A 19,692-nucleotide genomic window follows, 5' to 3' on the forward strand; every position below is an offset into this window, starting at 1 on the left:
AGGATTTTAAGCACATGTTTTGAATGGTAATTAAGGATTTAGTATTTTTGAGGATTAAATTAAATAAGGGTAAAAGTTTGAATGTATAGGGTCAGTCAGCAGCTTTGAGCACGTTGAGGGCTTAGTCAAGGCTGTTTACTCCATTCAAACTCAGCTAAAAATGTGTAAATTCGTGTTTAAATATTCAGCGTATGCCGATATATCGCAGCTATAGGGGGCGATATGTCGCAGCACGTAGATACGGAAAACACGAATCGATGCACGGTCGCCTCGGGAACAAAGGTCCAGGCGATATATCGCCTATAGGGGGCGATATATCGCCTCCACCAGCATGAATTCAAATTCATTTGAATTCTTTTCCCTTCAGCCATTCAAACTCCTTCAACAGTCCAGCATCTTCTGAACGAGTCTTCAGCCTCTGCTGAACGATTATTCAAATGATTTTCACCTAAAAAGCCATTATTTTTATTCAAGTAAAATCAAGATATTTTCATTCCCAAACTCTATAAATAGGACCTAGTACCCAGCCATTATTCACCATTTGCTCTAAGTTCAGAGGCTGCTAGTGTTAAGTGAGTGAGAGAGTGTAAACACTTGGTTTGGGGAAAAACTATAAGCTTAAACATCATAAGCTTATCAAACACTTGGGAAGTAAGTGAGTGCTATAGTATTTCGGTGGATGTTAGATTGATCTTGCAATCTTTGAGGTAAACCCAAAACTCTAGTCCTTTCTGTATTCTGTGTTATTTCTTTTCTCAAAACCTTCTACTCAGTCCCCTAACCTTATTCTTATTTTTGGTTAGGGAATCCAAGTTCTTAAGCACTTAAGTGGTGGTAAGCATATTTTCGTTTAATGGTTTAGTCTTCCTATTCTCTTTCATTTCATCTCCTTTCTTTAGACTCACCCTTGTTCATTGTGGTTTTAGGAGTGTTCCAAAAGTCCTAACTCAGTCCATTTTATCCCGGTAACTTTGGTAAGGAAAATAGGCTAGAATTAATATGTTATGTGCTTATGTTATCTATATGTTTATGTTATTAAAAGTGTTATGATATGTATATGTGTATGTAGGCTTGGGCATATGACCCATATGACTAACAAGACCCCAAATGGGTTATGGGCATATGACCTACTTAGCTAGTAGGACCCCATTAACCCCATGGGCATATGCTTGTTTGGTCTATGGGACCCCAAGTAATAATGGCCATTATAATAAGTGTATGTTATATGTATTATGTTAAGTCTTTATGTTTTCTGATGAAATTGTGTATATGACTATGTGTTAGGTTTTTCCTTGCTGGGCATTAGGCTCACTCCTTTCTGTTTATGTGCAGGAAAATAAGCTTAGAGGCGGTAAGATTCGTGATGCTTGGGAGGATGTGTATCGATGATGAATGGAGTCAAGGGGCCGAGCGTTATCGATTCGAGGATGTAGTCTCCTTTTATGTTTTTTATGGTTTTACATGTATTTTCCGCATTATTATGTAATGTCTTTTATTTTAAATCTTATTTTGTTTTAAAGACAATGGGATCCCAAAATCCTTCTTAGTATTCTGTTTCTTTGTAAATAACTCTTATTTTCAAGTTACTCAATAAATTATGGTATTTTCGTAAAATGTAAGTTTTTATGTATAGTTTCGATAATGGTCCAATTAGTCTAGATTAGTGGGTCATTACAGTAAGTGTGAGAGCGTCTTCATAAGGTACAAAATTTTGAAAGAGACTTTCTGTCAAATTGGGCAATGTTCCCTTGCTACACTCTCACACACATATGCTTGAAGTTGTGATTCACCGAATTTTTTTTAAAAAAAAAAAAAAAATGATTCACATAGTGTTTGATTCATTTTGAAATATGCTTAGTAGCTGGATTGTGCTTGATTTGTGTTCAGGTATTGCTCAAGAGTTCATCTTCACAAGGTTTTTTATTTTAAGGTTCTCATACACACATGATTCTTTCATTGATTATTCAGATTGTTTGTCACGTGCCCATAATTCAAGTTGTATTTGTTGTTTAGTTTTATTTTAATTTTTTTTTTAAAAAAAAAGAGGAAAATTTAAAAAAAAAAAAAAGAAAAGGAAATATGGGGGAATTGTCTTGACCGAATCTTGGTTTTATGAATATTGCTTTTATGAGTTTCTTTTCAATATACCAAGTTATTCAAGATTTTTTTATTCTTGGCATCTCACGTGAATTAATTGAGAATATTGTGTTGCTTAAAGTCTTTGATGTGGTTTCTTTTTTTGAAATCGTATGGCTAGGGTTTGATCTCTCTTATTATGTCGTGATCTTCACCATTAAATTTGGTTTCCTTTAGTGTTCCTCTATTGTTGTAATAAAATGGGAAAGAAAAGTGTAAAGGAGGGGAGCAAGGCAATCGTGTGCCATGATGAGGATATTTGGTCTTAATAAGAAATTTTTTTGAAAAAGGAAACATCTCTTCCTTGTCAGATTTGAGCAGTTATTTCAGAGAGATGTGACAGATTTTTGGGCAATTAACCGTCCTTTTTAAGTAATGGAAAGATCACATTCGGTTTGGTCCTTTATATAAGGGTTTCTTCCTCTTGTCTCTCTCACACGATTTCTCTAACTCTTCTTCATCTTCTTGGCTGTTATTTCTTGTCTTTGTTTTTTTTTGTTATAGAAACCATGGTGAGGACCAGAGGAGCACACTCAAAGAAAACTCCAACCAATCTCTCGAATCCTCTGTCTGAAACTCCTGACAGCACAGCCTTGCCTTCTGCCTCTGCTCTTCCCAAGTCCGTCTCGACGCCTAGTTCATCTGCGGGGACAAAACCCAAAATGAAGCCGCGTAAGCAGACAACTCCGGTTCTCACGGTGACCCCTCTAGTGTTCCCCGATGTTGATGCTGCTGTCCCTGTGTCGTCACCACCACCTAAAGGGGTGGTGACCAAAAAGGAATCTGTTATTCCTTCTTCTCAGAGCGCTCCAACCAAAAAGACTAGGGCATCCGAAAAAGGGTCTGTCGAACCCTCTCCACCAAAGAAGTCGTCTCTCCCATCAAAGACAAATGCCAAAGGTTTTTTGAAGAGGAAAACGCCCTCCGATTCGACTGTCTCTCCTTTATCCTCGATCAAGAAACGTCTCAAGGACAACCCACCATCACCGTCCACTTCTGAGGCAGATGAAGAAGAGGAAACAGTGGCTGAAGAATCCACAGAAGATATCCCAGTGAAAGTAGCCTCTGACAAAGAGCTGTCTCAGGAACCTGAAGAATCAGCCACCGACTCTGAGCCAAGGGAAGAGGAAGATGTTGCGTCGTCTGATCCAGATGTGGCCATAGTCTCAAGCCCTGTCGCCGCTGTGCCCAGTTCTGTGGTAACAAAACCCTCATCCAAGGGAAAAGGCAAGAATCCCATCTCTCGGTCTGGTACTCCTCTTACTAAGTCAGTGGTAAAATTTCAACCTCACTCTTATTCCTTCTGTTATAATGATAATGAACGAGATATGATGTTGTATTCCCATCGTAAGTTCCTTCCCGAGAGGAATTTTGTTCTTAGTGATCATAGGTCATTCGGAGTTCTCATCTTGCTTCAAACCCGTGAGTGGGTTGGGTCCCTGGTGAAGCTTTCTGGCTTTGTAGAGCGTGTTGTGAAGGAGTTTTATGCCAATCTTACCCATGATGTGCTTGATCCAAAGTCCCTTCACTTCGAAAAGGTTTATGTCCGCGGACAATGGTACTCCTTCTCTCCTAAAGATATTGCAATCGCACTCCAAATTCCGATTGCAACTGTTGAAGACCCAGCTGCTGAAACACTTGATCGCGATGAAGTGTTGTCCGAGCTCGTGGGACAACGAATGCAGTGGTCCCCCAACACTGTTCTGCTGGTCTCCAACCTGACAAATATGTATGTTGTGCTCCACAAGTTTGCCACTTCAAACTGGAAGCCTACATCTCACACTAACACCATTTCTTTTGACCTGGCCGCATTCCTCTATAAAGTTGGCACAGGCATAGAAGTTGATCTGGCGAAACACATTTTTGATCAAATTGTTGGTTTCCGCAAGGGTAATCGTAAGTCTCTTAATTTGCCCTTTCCCCATCTCATTTATAAAATTCTTAGCATGCAGAATAATGACATCAAACTGGAGACCGAAGACTTGGTCCTAGCCACTACTGCCATTTCATTCCGATCAGGTGGCCCTTCAAATGAGACTGGCGAAGCACCAAGCGCCAAGAAAGTGAAGCCTCAGTCCCTCAATTTTGTATCTGAGGACCTGCCCCCTGATTCTGTCCCAACAGTTTCACCTGCTGTGGCTACAGAATTGGCGTTCCTTCGTTCTAGTATGGCTGATCTTCACACCAAGTTTGCTATCATCCAGCAGTCCATTCAAGACCTTCTGATGCTTGCCACTCGTGCTTCAAATTCTTGATCACTGTTTTTATTCTATTTGTTTATTTTGCCATACAACATTGGTATTTTGGGGTCTTTTATTTTATTTTATTTTTTTCTTTGGTACTTTGACAGAAAAATAGGGGGAGAAGCACTCCTGGTCTCCTGGTTTATTTTTTATTAAGTTTTTGTGAACATCAAACTCTGGACCCTCTACTTTTTGAGGGGGAGTTTTATTATGATTACTTGTGCTTTTTCGCAGGGGGAGTTTTATTTGGTAATCACTAACTTGTTTTTCTTGCAGGAGTGTTATATTAATTTTGCCTTCCAAAGTGCCAAAGGGGGAGATTGTAAAATCCTGGTTTTGAGGGATATGTTTCTATTTTTAGTTTATTGGCATTTTTGGTTTTAGTCAAAATTAATATTGTATTTATTGATTAAATCCTGCTTATTGTGTAATATTCTCTGCTGTAAATATCTCTTTCTGTATATAGAATAAATCTGGAATTATCTTGGAAATATTCTTGTCATTTATTCTCATTGTCTCGGTTAGGAAAGTCTGGGTATCTTTTGTTTCAGCAGAATCCGGTTCTGTCAAAACAGATGGATATTTACCTTATTTAGAATTATCTTGTGCATCAAGTAATCAATGGTGAATATTCTTTATTTATGCTTTTGTTTCTCTATAAAAGCTTCTGACCTGTGCGATTAGGTTATCACTTCAGAGATTGATTTCATATTTTGTTGAAGTGCCGTTTTCATGTGTAGAGAGCTTTTGTCATAGAGCTCTTTGTTTTGTTTTCTGTTTTTCTTGCATATGTTTGTTAACTATTTTGCAGGTAAAACTCTCAAGGACACTTTGTTTAAGAGCTTCGGGAGAAGCTTGTAATGTGAGTCACTCTTCGGGAGGATTAGTGCACGGACCAGAAGTTGAAGGGAGTTCAAGTTTCTGAGTCATTTGGAAGTGTTATTAGGAAGTGTCAAATTGCTGGGATTGCGACAATTTAAAGAGGGAGTCTTTAAGATTGTATAAGTCAATTGGTGATTGTAATTTGAATAATTCTTTTCTAATAAACTTCATTCTCTGGGCGTGGCCTCGTGGATTAGTAACAACCTGCAAAGGTTGTTGATACCACGTAAAAATTCGTGTGTCCTTTATTTTTACGTTTCTGATTAAGTAATTCTGTTGACACATATCATACATCTGTTTAAGCATTTCCGCAATCTGTTAAAACGTGTTTTTACATACATCCTTGGATTAATTATTTGAATTAATCAATTAATTTAATCCAAATAAGAGAATTTCAACAGGCTTTATGTATACTGAGACTCTAAGAGTGGAACTATTTGTGCAAGATCATTAGAATTGAACACTTTGAAGGAAGCTTGTTGAAATCAGTTACCAAATAAAAGGTCTTGTTACTTCTGTTTTCTTAACTTACTTTTGTTAAGTGTGCATAAAAGGCTAGTTCAAGAGATTCTAGTGTTGTTTTTAATTTAAAAATCAGATTCTAAAATGGTAGCCACTAACTAATTGGGTTTGGATCAAAGACAAGATTTTAGCTTGGGTTGTGGCAATTAAATCTAATCTATACATATGGAAATAATGAAAACAATATGACTAAATAAAAAATTTAATCTATACATATAATGAAAAATCTAATCTATACATATAAAAGCTTACCTAACCATCTATCAATACCAAGTCAAAAAATTCAAACAACACACAATAAGTTTTCTTCCTTATATCACCGCAGCACACAAACAAATTTTCCAGAACCTACTTCTCTAATACACACAAGTTTTCAATATTCCGTTATCACCGCAGCACACAATTTTAATCTCAGAACCTACTTCTCTATGGATGAATATTTAAGATATTCAAACTCCTCTAACATTTTAAAGATATTAATAATAAGAGTTAAAAGAAACTTCACCAAGCATATTTGAGAAACTTCACCTACAATATAAATATAATTAGTTGATAGATTCAATATAGGGAAACACTTACAATGTCAAACATACTTTTGAGAACATCAAATTATACAGCATGTCTAATAATTTTTTATTGATTTATTGTAGAAACTGGTACTATAAATTTGGACTGCTCTTTATCCAGCTAATAAAAAGTTCTACCTTGGATTTGAATAAACAGAATTTCATACTCTTATATATCAAACTGGTAGACACAAATTACTTCTAAAATTAAATTTTACTTGAAGTTTAAATTGTATTATCACGAGTCCCTAAACTCATTAATCAACTATTATACTGTTCTTGGTCTACCAGTTAGAAATCTTCCAATATTTGGGAAGGAAAGGTGGCGTGCTTTCCATCCACATTATTGTCATTTTCTAAAATCTGGATCAAACATAGTAAAAGAAAGTTGAAAGATCATTTATGAAATGAATTAAAGTTCAGGAAGATATTAAGAGAGCTAAGGAGGTTCTACGATATCTTCTGAATAAGTTATACTTTAATTTGTATGAACAAATAACTGTAAAGCAAGAAAAAGTGTCCGAATAATTCATAGTGATGTTTCAAACAATGAAAATAGAAGTAATCTAAGATGAAGTTTCCCAAAAGGACACGAGAAATCAGTGGTAATAGGAAGTAAATTCAAGAAAACTGAAAATCTGAAATCACAAGAATGTGGTACCTCCTGCTTTAACAACATCAACAAGATCATCTTTTAGAATGACGAGGATTGAACGAGGAATAGCCCCGACCCCTAATACATGTGTACTTTCTTGAATTTTGATTTCCTGATAATCATGGCATGTTATCGAACCTTCTAAATATTTGAATTTTGTGCCACCACAGAATTTCGATCTCTATTGTTCAAAGGACCAGAGCTATAATTAGACTCAAATAAGCTACTAGTACCAAAAGAGACATGTAGCACATAAGCAAAAAATACTATATTTCAAAATGTAAATTCTGAAACAAATGATCTTTGAAATTGAAGTTCAATCAAAATATTAGGATACTTTCATCTTTTTGCTTAGAAAGATCTTATAAGTAACAGTCACAGCATAGCAACATTAACTGGTTGAGCTAGTGCTGGAGAATATATATACCTGCATTGGGCAATAAGATGGCAACTGAATGGAGTTTCTAGTTTCTAACTCAGGGTAAACTAGGAAGCTACACAAAAACAAAGTTCAGCATCAAAAGAAACTAATTTTAATACAACAAAGTAAGAGACATAAACCCTAGAGATGAATGAAATGAATACTTCACACTACGCAAATTGTTTGTCGATATATATTTAAAAATCATCCATCAGCTCCATGATTAAAATATTTCACATTATCTTTGTCAAACTAATCAAAATGGCATTAAACCATCATTCAAGGCAATACGCAAAACAGAAATAGCTGTTTCTAAACAAGTCACTTTTCAAATTCTAAAAGAGTAGACATTTGATTATTCTAACTAATTAGAAATGCCAATAGAAGAGGCTCCTCCATTGATAGAGCAAAGGAGAACTTGGTACAAAGAGAGGGCTGACCTGCAAGAGCAAGCTACGGGACCTGCAAGACTGAAGAAATGCCATTTTGGTACTGTTGAAAATGGCTACGCATCAAGTGATATTTATGCTCTCGTATCTGGAAAGGTGACTAAGTGAACGAGGAGATTAGGACATCGCCTGTTTTGGTGAGTACATATCTTAATCTGCTTTATTCATTATACATTGTTGTGAGTATTACATGATGAGAATGTGGTTGAGTGAATGAATTTACGTTTCTCCATTGTTCTTGTTGTTTTTGTTTATGAAACTCGAAAAAAATCTCATATGAAATTAATGGAGCTAAATTACAATGGAACATTGAATGATTTTATGAAATTAATTTGTTCGAGTAATATAAATGATCCACTTGCCACATTGGTACTATTTAATCGTGTTGAAAAGGTTTTTAATTGTATGGCTCTGAGTAGTTTTAGACCTTGCAGGAGCATCATATAGAATTTTTCCCTCTTGTTTTGGTTTTTAGTTTTTGTGTGTTTGTCTCAACTGGATAAAATTAAGTTTTTTATTCCTTCTGCTTTGATTGTCTCTTCATGTCCAGAGCATATGAATTAGCTGAATGTCTTCTTTATGGATTCTGCTTACAACTTAAAAATCTTATGGAGCTTTTGTCTATGTTTTCTTACTGACCACGATTAAGAATAAATTGAGTCTTTTTTTTTTTGTTTTCTGGTTCTGTGCATGGTGGATTAACTTCTTAGATATAGTTATATAATGCTTCAAATAATTTTATTTGAATGGTTTAGAGACTTCATATTCCCCCAATTCGATACACTCGTAATATCGAAACTTCCCAAATGGTTGACTCAGTCTTTTACGCAATCAGTGACAAAATAATAATTTGGTTATCAACTAAGTTGTCAATGTTTTCTCTACTTTAAACACATGTATTTTACGAGCAACTTCAACTAAACTTTACCAAGTGCCTGAATATTTCATTAATTATGTATGTGCTACTACACACCAATTATTTTTTTTTAACAAAAATCCAAAAGATTAATCATCAAATAAATCCTAATTTCCAAATTCACCAACAAAAATTTGACGAACAAACTAAAAAAATATATGGGAAACAAACAATTTCCCTAATCCATAAAAATAAAATAATAAAAGAAAATTATTACAAATTTAGCATAAAATATTTCACAAACAAGTAAGAAAAGAAAGACACCTAATACATCAACCATCTAGTTTATTGATCACTCTAATACAATATAAAACCAAATATAAAAAAAATGATAATAACGCAACAAAAAATAAATGCAAGTTACTACTAATTCCACAAAAACAAATAACAATAAAAAATTGTAAATGAAAATAATGACTCATCATTCAACCATTTACTTAATATACTCTGTTGCTATATTCTGCTTATGCTCCACTAATCCAATTTTTTTTAAATTTTGACTGTGAGGGACTGCAGAAATGACATTCTTTATTTATTATTTTATTTTTGCCATTGGATTTAGTTTTATTTATTTATTAAACATTAGATCAAATGGAAAAAGGAATATTTAAAGGGAAATTTTCATAAATATGGCTTTTTAGCCATAATTGTGCAAAAATATGGGAATAAATCTTTTTATAATATGTATGGAAGATTTTATACAAGGAAAACTTAGAATATGGGAAAAATAAGTATATGCCATAATTGAAATTTAAACAACAACACATCAGCACAAATCAGGGGTACACATGTAATTACCCTGCTCATTTTTATTCAATCCTCCTCTCCTCTGCTCATTTGCTCATGCGTGAAACATGATCAAAAAAACACGTTACTATTTCTTCCATCTCCGGCAAGCAATTCTCTGGTGATAGCTTCCTTCTCCGGCAACGAGTAGTATCTCCGGCGATCACCACACCAATCGACCAACTCTAGCAAAGGTTTGACCCCATCTTCTGACAAAAAAATGCAAGAAAAATCCGATCACTAAACAAATGGTCCCTTTCTGCAGAAATCAAAAAAATTCCAACATTCTTCAAATCAAACCAGCTGCAATCTTTGAAGATTCCGGCGTCCTGCATATCCACTACACGATCAAGAAAACAAGGTTAGCAAGAAACCATTTCCTCTGTCAACTCTGTTCTGTTGTCATTTTTTTTTTTTTTTTTTTTTGCAAATTATGTTCAATCTACTATATTATTTGCAACTATTATCTTGATTATAATAAAAATGATCATGATCAAATGTGCTTGCTGGAAACAAAAACAATTTATAAACTAAAAAATAGAAAAAAAATATCGAAGACTGGTTTGTATACATTGATTAACCAGAAAAAAAACAAGAAACATTCAGAAACATTACGACAACCAGTTACTTGGAATAACATGCAATAAATTCAACTCAAATGTTTCAGTACGGTATGCAATTACAGATTAAGGGAACCAGTTACCTTCCCACTGGTTTTTCTACATTCATTAACCAAAAAAAAAAATAGGCAAGAAACAAGAACTCTGAAAAATTATTTGATGTATCTGGGAAGATTTACTACAAAAACAATCAGTAACAATAGGGTAACCAGTTACCCTGAAAAACAGAAAATAAATAAAACTAAGAGGAAATTACAACTATATAAAACTAAGGGTAAAAATAAGCAATATATGATTCATTATTAAGGTAACCAGTTACCCTGCAAAAAAAAACAAACAAACAATGTGTAAAACTAAGTGTAACAAGTTACCCTGCAACAACAATCAATATATATAACTAATTTGAAAAACATAAAATATATAAAACTAAGTGTGACCAGTTACCCTACAAAAGCTAAATGCTTCAGGATAATATGTGATTAAATATTAAGTTAAACAGTTACCTAGCCCATTTAGAACCAACTAACTGCTTAAAAAATTGCCAAATTTTACAGATATGGACAATATTACTTCTTTGGTTCAATATGGAGGCAATTGGAATGAAAACAACGAGTACCAAGGATACACAATGTCTGGGATATTAATACCACCAAATTGTTCTCTTGACAACTTGGTGAATCTGATAAAAAAGGAGATAAAGGAAAAAACAGCAACTATTGAAGTTTCTTATCAAGTAGAAAAAGGAACACCACCAATGAAGGTTGTAACAGACAATTCAGTGTTGTTCTTCCTGGAAATAAAGAAAAAAGTTGCTACTAAAATAGCAGACTTACCATTGTGTGTCACTATAATTCAAGAATCAAACAATGAAAATGACCTTCTTCTACTAGCAAATCAGAAAGCTACAGCAGAAGAAATGGAGGTGGGGACATTATTAATGCAAGCAAATCAAGCTTCCATCAATGAACAAATGTTACTTGAAGAAGGAATGTCAAGCACAACAAATGAGGGCATAAATGTGTCATACATACCCCATTTTGCTGAAGAAGTAGCTGATTTCATAATTGAGGACAATACAAAAAGAAAAAAGAAGTTGGATGAAATCCAACTAGTAATATCTGATTACAGAGTGAACACAATAGAGCAAGGACAAATTTACAAGGATAAGAACACAGTCAAATCAGCCCTTAGCTACTATGCAATGCTGCATAACTTCCAGTTCAAAACAAAAAGATCAGAACCTAGAGAGTACCTAGTTACTTGCGCAGATGAAAAATGCAACTGGTTGGTGAGAGCATCTAAGTACAGAAATCAACATTTATTCAAGGTACGGAAATGCAATCCAAATCACACTTGCTCTGTTGAAATTGTTTTGGAAGACCATAGGCAAGCAAAAAGCATCGTAGTTGGGGAATTAATAAAGAATAAGTACAAGTCAATCAAAAGAAATTACACTCCAAATGACATCATGAATGATATGAATGATGACTTTGGAGTAACTATGGGATACACAAAAGCATGGAGATCAAGAGAGAAAGCTTTGCGTCTAGTAAGAGGGAACCCCGATGATTCATATCAGAAGTGGCCAATATATCTTTACATGTTGAAAAAAGCAAATCCAGGAACAATAACACACCTACTCACAGACAAGGAAGATAGATTCAAATACCTATACATAGCTTTCTCTAACTCAATCAAGGGTTGGAGATACTTGAGGCCTATAATTGTTGTTGATGGAACTTTTTTGAAAAATGCACATGGTGGTACCCTGTTTTCAGCATCAACGTTAGATTCAAACAACAACATTTTCGTGTTGGCTTTTGGAATAGCAGACTCCGAAAATGATAACTCATGGCTATGGTTCTTCTCCAAACTGCGAGAAACCTATGGAGAACCCGAAGGTATGATAGCTTCAACGATATATTCTTGTTTACAAACAAACAGGAACATTTTACCAAAACAAAATACACAAATACATGCTATTTCTTTTAGAATATGACCAAAGTAACTGGTTACCTTCACTAAAATAATAATAAAAAAAAAAATTGAAAAATACTTGGTTTTTGTTTTTTTATATTAAAATATGTGTACTACACAGGATTGGCTATAGTTTCTGACAGACATAAGAGCATAGACAATGCAGTACATATGGTGTACCCAAATGCTTTCCATGGAGCTTGCATGTTTCACTTACTCAATAATTTGAAAGGCAAGTATGGGAGCCATGGAGAAGAACTACAAATGAAATTCATTGCAGCAGCAAAAGCATACACACAGACAGAATGTGAAAACTACATGAAAGGCCTTGATAGAATTGATAGACGCATTAGGCCCTATTTAGAAAAAGCCAAGTATGAAACTTGGGCAAGATCATACTCGCCAACAAAAAGATACACCATGATGACATCCAACATCGCAGAATCACTCAACGCTGCACTAAAAGCTGCAAGAAATCTCCCCATTGATATATTGGTTGAATGCCTTAGAAGTTTGGTTCAAAAGTGGGTTTGGAACAACTCAAATAATGCAAATGGAACATTCACAAAAGTCTCTACAGCAACAGAAAATGAATTGAGACATGACATTGTTTCAAAAATGAAGTATGAGGTATGCAACTAAACATATTCTTACAAATCCTTATACTGTCAATTGATGGTAACCAGTTACCTTCCATAAGAACATGAAATTTTTTTTACACAGAAGCATAACTAGTTACTTTAAATCTTAAGTCTACTTAAAATGTTTATTATCTGATTCTAATTCATGACAAACTATTTTTAGGTCTTGCCTTTCAACACAATAGAATACCAAGTTCGTGATCAAAAGGGGATAAATTTCACAGTAAATATGCATAATAGAACATGCACTTGCAATAGGTTCCAAGAAGATGAAATACCTTGTGGCCATGCAGTAGCTGTCATTGCAAAAAGAAACTTGAGTGTCTATGATTATTGTGCAAAATTCTACAGAACAGAAACGTTGAAAGCATTGTATCAAGAAAATGTTCATCCTTTGCCCCATAAAGATGAATGGAATCTCCCACAACACTTGGACATACTAGTGCTGCCTCCAAATTCAACAATCCCTGCAGGAAGACTAAGAAAGAAACGAATAAGATCAAGAGGGGAAAATAACGTAATAATCACCTGTGGGAAATGTGCACAACCAGGACATAACAGGAAGACTTGCAGGAATCCTCCATTTCAGAAGCCAAATAAACAGAAAAAGCCAAAGACATAGATTCACATTCTACAGAAAAACAAACCTTTCATAGCTTTCCTCATTGAAAGAGATACTTTCATATTCATCAAGTATCATTCAGAATTTTAATAAGATTGTTTCAAAATAAAACACATTGATTGGTTATGCAAACTTATAAAATCCTTTCAAAATAATTTCTTGGATTTGTTTGCTTCTATTTTTCAATGCTACAATCACTAACAACAAAAACAACGATATAGGTAACTGGTTACCCTGAAGTTTCAATACAAGGTAAATTACCCCACTATAACAATCTCAAAGCCAAAAAAAAAAAGAAAAAAAGAATTAAACCCTTTACTTTCTTCTATCACAAACTCGTCTATATATAATATTAAAGTTACTTTAATATTAATATAATAAACTGGTTGCATAACTATTAAAAAAGACAAGCTTAGGGGAAAAAAAAAAAAAACACTTAAGTAACCAGTTACCCTCGGTATATTATGAAACAAACAGCCTGAGTACCTAGTTACCCTCCAATATCACCATTAAAATTAGTTAAACAAACCAACTAGGAATTAGTTTCCCTCAAGTTATTCCATAAAACAGTGGAAAAAAATACAAAAACAAACAGAAAACTAGCTACCTGATTTAAAGGGTTATCTAAAATATATATTAATAAATGTAATTAACAAACAACAAACCAATGGGGAAAAAATTAAAAAGAAAACAATTAAGTAACCAGTTACCCTTGGTATGTTAGAAAATAAATAACCTGGGTACCTGGTTACCCTCTAAATTATTCTTCCAAAAAGCTAACAGCAAAAGAATTAACAAAACGATATACTAATATGTATATATAAAATGACCTTAAGAATCCCAATGTTTTACATAAGAAGAAAATTAAAAAAGCTAACTGTTAAACTAGAAATTGATTCACCATTTAATTACAGTTGTAGAAAAGATTAAAAAACCAAAAGAAATATAATATCACTAAAAGCCTATGCAGCAATTTTCATTCTTTTCTGTCTCCTCTCCAGAAGCTTCTCAGTGAACTCATCGCTAGTTAAGTATCCCTCAAGTTCTTTGTTCTTTCCATGATAGTACAAGCTGACAGCAATGTCTTTACGAAGGAGGCGAACATCAATATTTTTAGGCATCTCATTCTCCTTCCCAAGAATTATTTGCTCAGCAAAATAAGTACAGAACACACCACAATCACTGCATAATAGAAAAAAGAAAAAGAAAAAAAAAACAACTAAGAACATATAAACAAAACAGAACACAAAAGAAAAAAAAAACTAAAATCAAATAAACAAACTAACCAATCAGTCTGTTGAGGAATGCCTTTAGCAATGCTCAACTTCAAAGCCTCATTCTCTACCACATCATACGGGCTAACATCAAGATGAATATCTTTACGAACATAGAAATCAATCATCTCCAGAAGAAGAGGAATCAAAACAGCAAATGCCTCAACGACAGGTAAAGTCTGATTTTCATGCTTTGCACCAGACATTGAATCATACACCGTAAGAGATCTCTGCTGTACATTAAAGTGCAACAAAATCCAGTGCATAAGACCATTCACATTAACAGGCATGACAACATCATCAAGCAAATTCCAATGAGTTGCACAAAACATGGATTCCCCCTTCATTATCTTCAAAGCAACGCATCTCTCATCTATTTTAAATGCGCCACTACCTTTTTTCTTAAAATCTTCATACATAAACACTATGTTTTGCCCAAAACAAGTGTCAGTCGTAGATACTCTTCTCTTCAAATCTGTAGACAATTTAACCTTTCTCCTCAAGTAATACATCATCACATCAATATGCTGCATAATAAATAAAATACATGATTATAAAATGATATGGGTAGAAACAAATCTACTATGATTTGGGTAACCAGTTACCCAATGAACTACAACAAAGCAAACAGTAAGGTAACTGGGTACCCAATAACATCATAATATATAACATAAAATAGATCACCAGACTTATTACCTTGTAAAAAAAAAAGAGAAAAAAAAAAGAACTCCAACATGAAAAACCAGATAAATTAAAAAAGCGAGAATCTCACCGATGAGTCAACGAATTTCCCAGAGAAATAAAGGCTATGAAACCAAGCCTTCTCAGAAATATGAACAAAAGTGAAATTAATTGGTGGCTCCACAGAATTATCATCATATTTTTTAAACCTGAAAAATACATTAAAAAACAAAATAAAAAGCTTAACAAATTAATCATACATATTACACATATAACAAACTTTAAAACAAATAATTGTTATACATACTTGTTCCTTTTCTTCAAACCATGATTAATCCAGGAATCAAACTCAGACAGTTGTTCTTTAGTGTGATTATCACCAAGGTCATTGGAAAAGGGACAAATATTATCCAATATCGTCCTCTTTCTTTTTTGTTTCACGCCAACTTCAGAAGATCCAAATTTTGTTAAGAAAGGAGATTTTACAACAGCGCTTGGCTTCGCTTGCCTTTTCCTTCCCAAAATCAGTCCAGTATCAACTGCTTGTGCATCATCATACTTCACAATTGACCACTTACTTTTATCCTCCAAAGAACTACTCTCTTTAAGTGGCCTCTCAACTGAATCATTAATAACTCTCCATATTGCATTAGACACATGAAATGTGGGAGTTTGAGGACTTGAGCATACACTTGAGTCAACCTTAATTGGCTCCTGAAAAAAGAAATAAAAATATACAACCAATACTACATTACAAACAAGAAAACACAGAGGAAAAAAACCAATTGCTTAAACAAAAAAAACGAAAATAAGATCTTACTTTAACAGTAGAAAAAAAATTGTGAAGCAATCTGAACGGAATGCTCCAAATCAGCCCCCAACTCCTCACCAATATCAACATTTTGGTAACCCCCAGAGGAATGACCATCAAAAAAATCCTAAAAAATACAAAAACCAGCAATTTTTAAACAAAATAGAACCAAAATAGACATCATAAAAGGGAAACACACACCACAACAGAACCCAGTTACCTCCGAAGAAGCCTCAGCATGCATAGGATCTTCAAACTCTCCACCAACATTATGATTACCAGCTGCCATAGATGCCTTAATACCATCCAACAAAGATATAACAGAAGCAAAATCAGATGCAAAGGCTGCCTTCAATTCAGAAATTGCAATCAATATAGACTTCTGCGAATCTTGCACTTCAACCAATTTTGATTGAATGGCAATAAGATCCTGATGCATATCTGAGGAACTAGTAGCATCGTCATCGGGTGGATCTGTCGGCGAAAACTTGCTTTCAAAAGACAACCCTCTCAGAATAGGCAGTCTCAATTCTTCAGTAGTAGGCATTATGACATTAACATCATACTACAAGAATCAATTTTTTTTTAAAAAAAACAGGCAACACAAAAATAAATGAGACAAAGTAACTAGTTACCCAACTATAAAACAAACATAATAAAAAATATAAAGAAAACGACAAAAAGAAAAGAAACATTGAAAAAATAAAACAATATCAATACCTCTTCCTCCAACAGAACGTTATCAACCAAATACTGATATGACACACTTCCCCTGCTTGTCCAATTCAGAATCCTTGGAAACAAACAATTAACCCGTCTACACAAAGCTTGAGAACAAGAGGGAATTGTCTCATATATCCATATAAGGAAAGCAATAGGGAAACCATAGCACTTATAACTATAGTTATCCAGTGATCCATCAGCTTTCCTAGGAACACAATCATACATGGCATTCCTATCTTTCAAAACTGCCCGCATCACACATCTAGTTCTTTGCCACAACACTTTCCCAAAAGCAAACTTCTTCATCTCAGCAAAATTGGAATCAACCATGGCAAAGAATGAGTTGTCAACGCGAGTCTCAGTTTGTGTCCCGAACAAAAAATTGGCTAACAAATGAACAATAGCCAACTTAACGACAACCTCGTCACCTTTCTTCTTCAAGTTTTTATCATTGAATGCACATGCAACCTCCTCTTTCCTAAGCTTTTCTTCCTTCCTGGGTTTACCTTCGTACAACGGAAAAAGAGATTTCCTAAGCCCTAAATCAGCCTCTTTGAACATCCCAAAGTCAACACTGCCCACACATTTCAAACCAGTAATCAGGGCAAACTCACTGATTGAGAACCTAACTAATGTGCCACCCAAGTTAAACCAAAACTCGGATTCTTCATTTTTTTGATAAACCTCCCGAAGCAAAACACTATGAAATAACTGTGCCTGAAATGTAATATTAGGCATATCCAAAAAGTGACCAAAAGGAGTTCTTCGAAACATTGCTTTTTGTTTCGAACTTAAAACTGCCTTAATCTCACTAATAACAGACGGCTTATTCCACTGTTGGACTTTACTTCCAAAACGCCTGTCAGGTTTAATTCTGAAATGCGCATCCTAAAAACAAACATGAGAATCAATTACACACTGATAACATAACAGTAAACAGAATAAAGAAACTATGAATAATATGAAGGGGGGAAAACAAACAAGGTAACTAGGTACCTATTATAAAATAACAGTAAACAGAATAAAGAAACTATGAATAATATGAAGGGGGGAAAACAAACAAGGTAACTAGGTACCTATTATAAAATAACAGTAAACATAATAAAGAACTATGAATAAATATGAAGGGGGGAAAACAAACAAGGTAACTAGGTACCTATTATAAAACAATAAATGTAAACAACTAACTCGGTACCTAAAAATCCAACAAAAAAATATAAAAAATAAAATAAAAAGAAAAGTAGAAAACATACAGAAAAATGAAAAGCTAACATTAAACTAAACAAAAATTATACAATAAAATCAACACAAAAGAAACTAGGGACCACATGATAACACATTACAAGACACTAAAACTTAAGAAACATAATAATACGATTAAACCATAAAAAGTAAACAGGAACCACAGAAAGAAAAGCAAGGCCAAACACATATAAACTATTAACTTTAAAAAAAAAAACACTAAACATCAACAACTAACTAGGAACCTAAAAAAGCCAAAAAAAAATAATAAAAAAAGAAACAGTAAGGGCATAACATAGATAACAGGGGAACTTAAAAACATTAAAATAACAACAAATGATAAAAGTAAATCAATTGAAAAAAACTAGGGACCACATGAGAACACATGACAAAAAAAACTAAACATAATCATACACTTAAACCATATCAAAGAAACAAAGCACCACAAACAGAAAACAATACCTCTAGAATGCACTTTGAACTTTGTTTTATATGTATGTTTTTCTAGTTACCTAGTTACTTTGAACTTTGTTAAATGTCGAACTGGACATGAATGAAATCAGTAGTATACGACAAGGAGTATGAGGAAGTTTTATCATTATTTAATTGACAAAACCACACACAAACACACATTAAGATATTTATATATATATATATAAAAACATGCTCTAAACTTGAAGTTACAGCAAGTCAGAGCCAGTTTCATCATAATCTAATATAAAGATGAAGGCATATGATATTAATCATATATGTGGGAATTACAAATATCATATAAGATTTCCCTCAAGGGAAACATGCAGCAAAAAGGAAAAACATACAAATACACATAGGAAAAAACAAAACAAGGTAACTAGGTACCTTTACTCTACTCTGACGATCTTTCTTTGTCCCAGCAGCAGTTCTCTTGATCCTTGAAGAACCCTTAACTTGAGGGGAAGAACGTAAACCGCCATCAACACTTGTTGATGAAGAACCAACATTACCTCCCTTAAAAAACATAAACATAAATTCAAAAATTGAAAAATTGAAAAAATAAACAATGAAAACAACATACAAATAATATTCGATTCCAACTCAAAAAAACAAAAATCAAACTAACAACCAAACCAAAACACTGAAAGAAACACGATACCTTAACGTTAGCTCCTGCATTGTCGGCAGGAACCGTCGGAGTTCGAGGAGATCGGCGCATTCCGACAACAATCAAGACAGTTCACCAAAATTTCTGAAAAATCCAGACGACCAAACTCATAAACAACAACTACGATGACCGAAAACGACTCCAATCACACCAAAATACTCATCAACAAACCCCGAACACCAAACTCAAACCGCATGCAACCAACTGAAAAAAAAAAAAAAAAAGAAATAACGCTCGGGAAACAAAGGGGAAACAACTGATCGGAAAAGGTAAAGTAAAAAAACTACCTATGTAAAATTTTAAAAAATTACATAAAATAAAATTACCTAACTACCCCTGGAATTAAAAAATTATCATTAGAAACAACATATGGCATAATAAAGA

At 34.0% G+C, this 19,692-nt stretch overlaps 3 protein-coding genes across 3 annotated transcripts; 2 read left to right on the forward strand and 1 right to left on the reverse strand.

Annotated features, from left to right (window-relative positions):
• The first annotated feature begins 2,645 nt into the window (after nt 1-2,645).
• Nucleotides 2,646-4,391, forward strand: LOC133785981 (uncharacterized). The gene has a single exon (XM_062225192.1). The coding sequence runs from the start codon at nt 2,646-2,648 to the stop codon at nt 4,389-4,391; it is 1,746 nt and encodes a 581-aa protein (XP_062081176.1).
• A 6,361-nt stretch (nt 4,392-10,752) lies between these two features.
• LOC133785982 (uncharacterized) lies at nt 10,753-13,436 on the forward strand. Its single transcript, XM_062225193.1, has 3 exons — nt 10,753-12,097; nt 12,295-12,803; nt 12,978-13,436. Exons 1-3 carry the CDS (start codon nt 10,753-10,755, stop codon nt 13,434-13,436), a joined length of 2,313 nt encoding a protein of 770 aa, XP_062081177.1.
• A 750-nt stretch (nt 13,437-14,186) lies between these two features.
• On the reverse strand, nt 14,187-15,451 carry LOC133784465 (uncharacterized). Its single transcript, XM_062223803.1, has 2 exons — nt 14,723-15,451; nt 14,187-14,618 (listed from the first exon to the last, which is right to left on the reverse strand). The coding sequence occupies exons 1-2, from the start codon at nt 15,241-15,243 to the stop codon at nt 14,399-14,401; spliced, it is 741 nt and encodes a 246-aa protein (XP_062079787.1). The 5' UTR covers nt 15,244-15,451; the 3' UTR covers nt 14,187-14,398.
• Nucleotides 15,452-19,692: the final 4,241 nt, after the last annotated feature.

The sequence above is a fragment of the Humulus lupulus genome, chromosome 6 (genome assembly GCF_963169125.1).
Source record: "Humulus lupulus chromosome 6, drHumLupu1.1, whole genome shotgun sequence".
Taxonomy (NCBI): Eukaryota; Viridiplantae; Streptophyta; class Magnoliopsida; order Rosales; family Cannabaceae; genus Humulus; species Humulus lupulus.